The sequence below is a fragment of the Thalassophryne amazonica genome, chromosome 4 (assembly GCF_902500255.1).
Source record: "Thalassophryne amazonica chromosome 4, fThaAma1.1, whole genome shotgun sequence".
In the NCBI taxonomy this organism is placed as follows: Eukaryota; Metazoa; Chordata; class Actinopteri; order Batrachoidiformes; family Batrachoididae; genus Thalassophryne; species Thalassophryne amazonica.
Genome location: NC_047106.1, coordinates 36,813,479 through 36,824,096, shown reverse-complemented (window position 1 = coordinate 36,824,096; position 10,618 = coordinate 36,813,479). Strand labels below are relative to the sequence as shown.

Genomic DNA, 10,618 nt, shown 5'->3' with positions numbered 1-10,618 from the left:
CTAGTCTAAGGGTTGGTAAGGTTAGACTTTACTTGTGTGAAGCACCTTGAGGCAGCTTTGTTGTGATTAGGTGCTATATCAATTAAATAAATTGAAATTGAATTGAATTAAGTCCAAGACATATTCAGAGACTTGGAAATGTTTATGTATCCTGACTGGTTTGAAGAAAACTGGCTGTAGATGTGATGATTTACATCGATGTGCAAAAGTTTTAGGCATCCCAGAGTTATAATAAAAGTAATGTTTGATGCTTCTCCTCACTTTTATTAGCATGTCAACACAAAATCAGTTCCAACAAAAGTGAATATGTGAGTCAGTAATAATCTAGTCAATAATAATAATAATAATTTCTTTGTAAGTGCAGTGGCCAGTAGAATACCACACAAACGCAGTTACAAATGATCATGTAATATTAAAATGATTGTAACACATTTCCAGCGATGGTGCAACTTATATCCTAAAAATCACACGCAAATAGAACCCAGTTCTCATATTGATTATCTTCAAATTTAATGTCTTCATGAATATCAGGTTTTCCTACTTTTGAATGCCTTTATGATGGATTAAATGTGCCTAAAATCTTTGCAGTGCATTGCATAATAAAACATTCCTTGTGTTTCTTTTGGTGTAAATACTTATGGGCTCTGAAAGTTAAGGCACTTTAACTACATATGGCTATAATTCCTAAATGGTTAAAGTCGTATGTTTGTTTAACTTCATGAATTAAAAGTGCAAGCACATCTTTATGGTTTCTTTTCACCTGAAGAGTGTTGGTGTACAGAGGCAACATTACAATACTGTCCAAATATTTATGGACCTGACTTCTTTCTATGAATGATCTAGATTATGAAATGGAAATGTTAGATTAAAATAACATATGACCATAAAGTTCTGGCCCTTTAATGGAGTAAGTGGGTATAGAAAATGTATGGCTGGGTGGATAAAGTTATGATAAATAGTGAGCTGCATCTTTTATTGACAAGTATGTTATAAAACCAGGAAGAGACAAATGCAAAATATATAAAAATAAACTAAAACTCATAAGCTCATTTCTTTATTCAGAAATTTATTTAGTCCTTTTCAGGCAATCAAAAATAAAGGATTCTGCTTCTTTTTTTTTCTTCAAAACAGCTGTCAAATTTCACAGACTTTATAATAATTCTCCATAAATAAAGTACAAAATACATTTATTTCTTTTAACACAAATAAATATAATAAATATATTTAAGTTAAACAATGCAAATAAGGCAACCGATGTCCAAAAGAAATACTGCGGTGTTACAGTCCCTGAACCAAAAAGCTTCTCTGACCTTCATAGTTGCAAACCAACCCAGGTCAAACAAAAAGGGGGGGGGGGGGGGGGGATATAAAAAAAAAGGGGGGGCATGCGATTTATAAACCTGCTACAATTACAGAATGTTATACAGTCAAATCTCAATGACACTGCTTTGATTTCACTGACATGCAACGCTTTGGGCTCCGCGCACACTTTGATCTTGAAGCATTCTGCACCTTTTGCAGCACCCCAGGTCATAGAGCATGAAAGGGCTGCACACACACACACACACACACGTGTACAAACACATGCACACACAGGTTCACTCACACATGCATACAGCAGAATGAAGTATGAAGCTTTGGCTGAATGCTACCGGGAGACGTTTTGCAGTTTCCCACAGTAATTAGCTTGTAAAGTGCATAATACAGACAAGATGGCATTAATAATGACATATCAGGTCTCTATGATTAAGGCTACTGAATCAAATATACTGTTCATGGCACCGAGAGTGAATATGATATCTGAGGCACGGAGAATCTGTGAGGCACAGGAATAAAGGATTAACACTACCGATAAGCCGTTTTGATCACTACAGAGTTACGGTAAATAGAAACCAAATTTACTCTCTAAGTCATCAAGACCTGCACAGGAGTTATTTCATACGTAAGATCACATACATGGGTCTCAGAGGCTACATGATATAAAAATAGAGTTTGTTAACTTTTGGGTACTAAAAATAAACTCAGCATGTGTAGTTGATCCAAGATAAGTTCCATTTTGTACAAATATAAATTAAGTGTTACTGTGAAGTCAAAGGCTGATCAGTTCGAGTTTGTGAAGAAAGTCCAGAGCGACCGACGCGGGTGACGAGGTGTTGGTTCAGTTCTGCTCTTTGGATTCAATTAATCAGACAGGGAGAGACGTTCAAACACGGTGAGCCGCTTGCTCGCGGAGCCGTCGAACGTAGGGGACTCTGTTCCGCTGGAGCCTCCACTGCTGCTGCTGTAGCTGTCCTCCAGCGAGTCCTCAGATGAGAAACGCTGGAGGGCAGCGGGCTTGGAGAATCCTCCGTGGCCAGGGAACAGCATGCTCATGTCCTGATGGTGCTCATCTTCCACGCCTGGCAGGATTCTGTTGTTTTTAACCAAGAGGTTAGAACCATGTCCGCACACGCAGCACGAAGGCTTCGGCTCCATTATCAGAGGAATGCTGTGGATGTCTCCGGCACTGGTACGGGTCTGATGGTGGCCAAACTGGAATGCTGCTGATCCCGGTGCTTCACGCTGCAAGGACTCGCTGAACACCGGTGACAGGAGATCGGCAGGAGGTGGGGAAACCGAGGGCGCACGACTGAACCCCAGGTTAGGATCGTTGAAGGATGAAGAGAAGGAAGGTGGAGGGGAGCTGCGTGAAGTGCCCAGAAAACCAGCAAAGCTGACACTCTGTCTCAGTTGGTGGCGTGGATTCTGACTGCTTGAATCGGTGGGAGCAGCTTGCGCCGACTGCCATTGTTTCTGGAATTTGGCAGATGGTGACGAGCCACCGTTGATTTTCTCCTCGTGGATGAAATGGCAGCGCGTGCCATAGGGGCAGTAGCCGAAGTTGTAGAATGTTCTGCAGGGCTCGGTCTTGTACTTGGGGTGGCGGTACAATCCCCGCAATTCTGCCTCACCGTGGGCGAACTGGCACTTACTTCCGTACTTGCAGCTGCCCGTCTCCTGAAAGCCGCGGCACAGCTCGGTCTTGTAACGGTTGGACAACAGCGCAGGCGGGACCAAGGCTGGCAGAGCGGATGAGGGAGGGAAGCCTGGCGGGGGCGCCACGGTTGTAGCGGCACCTGAGGACAAGCCCTCCATGCTTTTCAGCTGCTTGAAGGAGGAGAGCAGGGAGCTGCTGGACTCGGTCAGGCTCATGGAGCGGTCGGCTCGGAAAGGCAGCTGTTTGGGATTGGCCTGGCTCCAGATGTTAGATGACCAGAAGGGGCTGCTGTTGTCATCACTGTTGACATATTCAGAGCTCAGACTGTGCTTGGAAGAGGAGTCGGCTGGAGAGGGGGAGGAGAAGAAGGAGGCTGACCGGTTGAGCCGAGTCTGCCCCGGGGCTTTCAGCTGAGATTGCGTCGGGAGGAATGCATCATCCAGGGCGAGGTTCAAGAAGTTCTGCTGAGGATGAAGATGATTGTTAAAGAAACATCGAAGAATATTTCTTCTAAAAAAAAAATCAACATCTGCTTTTTTCCTCTCCCCCCTTTATTGGTGTTTTTTTTTTGTCCATAAATATTCTGTACAGCCCAGAAAGATCTTGCAGTGTGTCACAATAATTAACTGCATACAGAAATAAACAATATGAAACTACTGGAAATGCAAATTACTGCTCGTAAACACCTCTTTTTATCCTGACAGGAACTCTGGAAATCAGCAACTTTTACAGAATATCTTATTTATGTGAACATTTCTGTTGAGTACCAGTTGAAAAATGGAGCAAAATTGCAAATTAGACAAACAAACAACAATCGCACAGCTCCTGTATTTACAGGTACGGTGCTTTTTCCTTCAATAAAAACAAAGAAACTCACCTGCGTGAGGATTTCGTCGAGCATTTTTGACATGCTGTGCCTCTTTGACTGAAAGAAGTCAACTCAGCTTTGGTTCTCTATTCGATACCCGCTTTCAGACTTCAGTCAAGATAACTTTGTGTCCTGCTGGTGAGCTTTTATAGTATCTCACGCGTCATGTCACTCCCCCAGGGCTAGGAGGAGTTTCCGCCTGCTACAGTATGTTCCCGGATGACCCTCCCTCCACCTCGGGTTTCATCACTGTGATGATGAACTCAGAGAAGGGCGGGTGGAGAAAAACAAGGAGGGAAAAAAAAAGAAGTATTTTTAGCTGGCTGTGTCAAATGTTTTAGTTTCAGGGGTATGCAGATGCAGATACAGGGTGATTTACATATCAGCCATGCTCTTCTTATACTCTACATTTGTTTTGTTTTTTTCTTCGGTGTGTGTTGTGTAGGTCTACGCATGCATACATACATAGACACGCACAGTAAATATGCCAAAAATTCCTGCACAGTACAGTATATTCAGGCACTATAATGTGCATAACTGTCAGTAAATGTTAGGAATCTTCTTATTCTTCTCCACTTCCTGTATGTTTTGATACATGAGCATATACTGGCTTCCTGATACACGGAATATGTAACAGGAGTTTTCCCCTGATTTTATTTACCTTCACTGATGAGAACTTCCACGTTCAACCCGAAGCATATAAAGAACTCGACAGATATGTGAAAACAACCCAAAAAATGACTCAATGAACAAAAAAACAAAACCAAAATACCACAGAGCAATAACGCGCACGTATGAATGATCCCTTTTGCATGTGTTGTCATTTTTCTGTCGCAATTTGAGCCGCTGTTGCTGGTTTAGTGATGCCAGTGCTACGAATCGTTTCAACCTTTTAGATGCTTCTTTAAAAAACAAAAACAAAACAGTAAAAAGCAATTAAAAACATCAAACTATCAAAACACAGTAACTGAAAAAAGAAATAACACATTTAGAAATACAATTTTCCAATATTACTGATTGATTAAAAACTCAAATGTAGGCTTAAAAATTTAACTGATTAAAAATGCCACATTTACTTAGTGTAATTATGTCAACCGTACCAAATGTGTATATCATACAAAAAAAAAAAAAAAAAAGCAAAACAACAACAACAACAATGAAAAAAACTGCAGTATTTAGGGCACATTCCTATAAATTTCTGCACAAATGCACAGTGTGTGTTTTGGTCAGAAATGCACATTTCCATTTTGGTGAATGTTAGGGTTAGTGTTAGAATCACAATAATAATAAAGTTTTTTATTTGTTTGTTGTCTTTGTTTGTTTTGTTTTTTGTTTTTACAGAAAGTCCACTATCTTATTTTCAGTGACACCATCACTGCCTGCTGGCTTATGAATACGTAGTATATGTACAGGTATTTGTGCATTATTTTTTGTAAATTGATATGTGAGGATGAACCAAACCTACAAAACATGATCATTTAAACAGCATATATAATATACAATTAATTGCAACAATTTGCTTTTCCTGTTTACACTATTAAGTTGTGCCGGTCCATTTGACATAACTAGAGTAAGTAAATGTGGCATTTCATTTCTTGAGTGTGTTAATACCACGTCAGTTTTGTAAAGCACGTATGCAACCACTGGTACATTTTCATAAGATGTCTTTGCCGATCATCTACACCCTTTTTTAACTTTACGGCCCACAACAGAAACAAGGCTGTCACTCTTTCTGTAGGAGCATCAAATTAACTTCATAAACTAAACTGAGGATGTTATTACCAGAATTATGAGCAACTGATGTTCCTGTGGGTTGAGAACTGAAAAAGTATCACTGTGGCGTAGTACATGTGCAATGTGATACTGTTATTTTGTGCAATCTAGCCATACACCCACTCATGATTTCCTAGAGCGGCCTTTCTTTCATGGGTTGATGAGAATTTGTTGCATCCTAAAGCACGCGATAACACATTAAATCAAATTACAGCAGTTTAAGATTGACTAATCATTAGTCATTAATGACATGGGATCAACAAATACGCAAAAATACAGGTGGAGTCATTGTGACTTACAGGAACACAAGGTTGAAGTGCTCAATGTATAACCTCTCGATAACTAACTATTTAATGCTTGACAACTGTTTGGCATCTATTGGTACTATTGTGCTGATATCAGCTAGTCTGGTGGCTGTGTTGTATGCGTCACCCGGTTCAGTGAGTCATGCTCAGCTATGACAACACTCACGTTCTGGGCAATGTTATGCAAGTATTGAAAAGTCACAATTTTATAAAGTCCCATTTTATAGTGGATACCCTAACTAATGCAACTCTAGGTGTAAAAGCAGAATGGGCATGGGTGATCTTGAACCCAGGACATTCTTGATGTACTACAGATGACTTTGTTGTAACCTGCAATAAATATGGAAAACAGAATTTACTATTCAGTGTAATAAATTGTTGAAATTATCTATGCATTCTTTATCTCATTTAAACAGCTACGTTATGTGGGACCAGTTGACCACTAAATGTATTTCATTTCTTAGAGTGGATTCTAAAAAACTAGTAATTATCAAACTGCAAGTACTCAACTAAAGTGTTTAAATAAAGAAACTGTATCAGAATCAGAATCAGAAGAAGTTTATTGCCATTGCCAATGAACAGGATTCACAGACTAGGAATTTGCTTTGATATAATGGTGCAACATTAAGCAGAAAGCCATATGAAATGCTAAGATAAAATATAAAATATGTGCTAAAATAAGATAAAATACAAGATAAAATATGAAATATGAAAGGCTGTGTGCAACAGAAAAACAGTGCAGTGGGAGGAGTGCAATTAAAAACCAAGTACATTTCTCTAAAGTGACCCGTGATAAAATGATAAAGTGACAGAGTTAAGGAGGAGTTCATGAGTCTAACGGCAGAGGGAAAGAAACTGTTCTTATGGCGGGAGGTTCTGGTCCGGATGGACCGTAGCCTCCTGCCCGAGGGGAGTGGTTTGAATAGACCGTGTGCAGGGTGAGAAGGCTCAGCTGTGATCCGACCTGCTCAGCCCAGAGTCCTGGAGACGTGCAGGTTGTGGAGAGATGGAAGGCTACAGCCGATCACCTTCTCAGCAGAGGCCACAATGCGCTGTAGTCTGTGTCTGTCCCTGGCTGTGGCCCCGGCGTACCACACTGTGATGGAGGAGCAGAGGATGGACTCGATGATGGCCGTGTAGAACTGCACCATCAGCAGGACAGGCAGCTTGGCCTTCTTCAGCTGCCGAAAGGAAGTACATCCTCTGCTGGGCCTTCTTGATGAGGGAGCTGATGGTTGACTCCCACTTGAGGTACTGGGTGATGGTGGTGCCAAGGAAGCGGTGACAGACCACAGTGGTGATGGGGCTGTTGGTGAGGGCGAGGGAGGGCGGGGGGGCTGTGGCTTTCCTGAAGTCCACGATCATCTCCACTGTTTTCTGGGCATTGAGCTCCAAGTTGTTGCTGCTGCACCAGGTCACCAGCCGGTCCACCTCCCTCCTGTAGGCAGACTCATCCCCATCCGAAATGAGTCCGATGAGGATGATGTCGTCCGCAAACTTGATGAGCTTTACGGAGTCGTGGCTGGAGGTGCAGCAGTTAGTGTACAGGGAGAAGAGCAGAGGGGAAAGGACACAGCCCTGTGGAGATCCTGTGCTGAGAGCCCGAGTGTTCGAGACATTCTTTTCCAGCCTCACATGCTGACTCCGGTCCGTCAGGAAGTCTGTGATCCACCTGCAGGTGGAGTCGGGCACGTGGAGCAGAGAAAGCTTGTCCTGGAGCAAAGCTGGAAGGATGGTGTTGAATGCAGAGCTGAAGTCCACAAACAGGATCCTAGCGTAGGTTCCTGGGGAGTCCAGGTGCTGCAGGAAGGAGTACAGGGCCAGGTTTATGGCATCATCTACAGACCTGTTGGCTCTGTAGGCAAACTGCAGGGGGTCCAGGAGGGGGTCGGTGATGGACTTCAGGTGGGCTAAAACCAGGCGTTCGAAGGTCTTCATGACTACAGACGTGAGAGCCACAGGCCTGTAGTCATTAAGTCCAGTGATGCGTGGTTTCTTGGGGACTGGAACTATGATGATGGACTTGAAACAGACTGGAACATGTCAGTTGCCCTCAAGTGTGATACTTAAGTAAAAGTAATGTACAACATGAAGGTGTAAGAATATTTTCAACACAAGCTCAAGACAAGTTTGCGATGGCGTCACGAGAAGCGATCTAAGGTATTAGTTCATGATGGTATCATGAAATTTGGGGTGGCGTGTTGCAGGGTTATGGTTAAGGTTAAAAATAGGGACTGAAACTTGACCACATGATGAAAATGAGACAGTAGGTTGACTATTTTATGTCTCATACAATTTTTTGTCAAAACCAGGGTAGAGCTGCACTCAACTACACTTTTGCAGTTGTTATCATCTGCTAATATTTATCTAGGTGTGCAATGTGTATGTATGCTGATGTTTGTAGTAAGACAAAAACTAAGGTTTGTTAAATTTTAACTTTACAAGACACTTTCTGTGTGTTTCAATTGTAAAACATTACCCCAAATCCAAAGGTTCAAACTCCTTGTCATTGGTTTTGTTTTGACAGATGCATTTTTAATTTATTTTGTCCAATAAGGGCTGAAAATGAGGATTAAACCTTCACTCTCTCTTTAATATTCAATGTTCAATCTTATTTCATTTTTAGATTAACCATACATTTGCATTTATCACTTTAAATAATGTTACTCATCTGTTGATTAAAAAATTGTGTTAATTCAGAAGAATTTTTGCTGGCGAAGGGGATTATGTTTTACCGTTCACTGTGTGTCACCGTGTCCGGTGTCGGACTTGGGCTCATACGCAGACGGATGGACAGCCAAACATGCCTCTGGTGTTTGGTTATAAATAACTGCACTTAGATATAAATAACGTACCTAAATATATACAGGATGTCCCATTTCATAGATGGGAAATGATACTGTTATGAGGCGTTGTGCAGGGTGAGGGTAAAAATACTCTCCTCTCTCATTAACTTTGCATGGGGCCTTTTAATTGGGCCAAAGGTCAAAGGAGTAATCGGAGCGGGGTGGCGCTGCAGCAACAAGTTTGTGTTTGTTTGCTTGTCTTGCAGTAAACTCGTTCTACTTGTTTGTGCTGTGCCTCTGGCCTCACTGAGGCCCTCAGTGCTGTGGAAAGTCACTCCATCAGGGCGGGGCTTAAAAGGATCATTCCTGCTGACAGTGCCTTTCAGGTTGTTTTTTTCCCCTTCGTCTGGTGACTAAGTCGGTACTCAGTGCCAAGTGTTCCACTGGAACTTTTTTCTCCTGCGACATGCCAACATGCATGTAGGCACCAAACATGTTTGGACATGATGTCACATGGCTGTGTAATTTATACCCTCAAAGTGTAACTATGCATATTTTGTGAGAAAAATCTATGAAGTGAGTAATGCTGAGATGATTGCAAGAGGTTGCAAGAATAAGGACGGAAGTGAATAACCAACAAGCAAATCTAACAGGTATTGGACAAATGTTTGCCAATCAGTCCGTCCGTCTGTCTGTCCAGTTTACAGGTCTCTATAAATGGTGTAGAAGTTCTTCACATTTCAAATCAAATTTATTAATTTATATAGTGCCAATTCACCACGGGGTTGCCTCAAGTCGCTTCACACAACACAACTTGAAAAACAAAATGAATTAAAAGATTAAAAAGCACAATAAAAGAATAAAAACATAAAAGTAAAAAGAATAAAAAACACACAATAACATAAAATACTAATGATAAAACAGGGAAAAAAGACTGGTCTTTAATCTAGACTTAAAAATCTCCAGAGCCTGACTGCCATATCCGTGCAGGGAGATTATTCCACAGAGCTGGGGCACGATAAGAAAAACGCAGGGCCTGAGCCGGCACGTAGGGCTCAACCAGGTCAGCCAGGTAGGGAGGTGCCAGTCCGTGAACAATTTTATAGGCCAGTAACAGCACCTTAAAATCCAATCTCAGAGAGACAGGAAGCCAATGAAGGGATGCCAGAACGGGTGTAATGTGGTTGCCACATTATTTCACCAGAATTTGCCACAATCTCCATCTGCAGATCTCAAGATGGTGAAAGACCAGATATGAAATGCCACTGAAGGATATGACTGGACAAGGACAGCTTGAAAAACTACAGATTTTTAAAACAAAAAAGTATTTTTTATTAAATGAATATTTTCTTCTCCTTTCACAGTACTGATAAAAACAATGGCCATAAATTACATTTATGAGTTAGAATAGTTATTATAAATTCATTATCATAGCACTATTTTTATTATTTATAATTATTTAATTTTTTTCTCATTTTACAGCCTTGCTCGAACAATGAATAGCGGGTGGGAATTTATAATTCTAAATAAATAAATATAAATAAATACATGAACTAAAATGTTCATTTTACACTCTTGCTAGACCAAAGAACATAATAGAAAGGTATGAATTCATAATGCAAAGTAAAGATTTTTTTTTCTCTCATTTTGCAGCCAAACAACATGCATGATGGTGCACATACAGTTCCTGCCCTGACTGTAGCCCTGAAAAATGAACTCCAAAATTTCACATGGATGCATATTCATGAAATGCGTAGTGGGTTAGAGCATTCACTATGTATTCCTTTTGAGATGTTTGTCAGAAGAATGTTTCAAAGTAGGTTTCCAGATGTTCCTGAACAGTGTTTTGAGTTTGTCATCACTACATTGCAGTAACAATGGAAAGTTTTGGTACATCCTCAACCACAAG

At 41.1% G+C, this 10,618-nt stretch overlaps 1 protein-coding gene across 2 annotated transcripts; it reads right to left on the bottom strand.

Moving 5' to 3' along the window:
- Window positions 1–1,113: 1,113 nt before the first annotated feature.
- zgc:162730 (uncharacterized protein LOC564559 homolog) lies at window positions 1,114–3,997 on the bottom strand. Of its 2 annotated transcripts, none has more exons than XM_034169385.1 (2): window positions 3,855–3,997; window positions 1,114–3,438 (listed from the first exon to the last, which is right to left on the bottom strand). In XM_034169385.1, the coding sequence occupies exons 1-2, from the start codon at window positions 3,885–3,887 to the stop codon at window positions 2,182–2,184; spliced, it is 1,290 nt and encodes a 429-aa protein (XP_034025276.1). In that variant the 5' UTR covers window positions 3,888–3,997; the 3' UTR covers window positions 1,114–2,181. The 2 variants fall into 2 exon arrangements, with proteins under 2 accessions (XP_034025276.1, XP_034025275.1); XM_034169384.1 differs by having other exon boundaries at window positions 1,114–3,441; window positions 3,855–3,982.
- Window positions 3,998–10,618: the final 6,621 nt, after the last annotated feature.

Bases quoted from the DNA above. Each gene is read 5' to 3' on its own strand.
- zgc:162730 (XM_034169384.1), bottom strand. From the start codon at position 3,887: ATGTCAAAAATGCTCGACGAAATCCTCACGCAG. The intron at 3,442-3,854 runs GTGAGTTTCTTT...CTTCATCCTCAG, and splicing joins TCGACGAAATCCTCACGCAG to CAGAACTTCTTGAACCTCGC.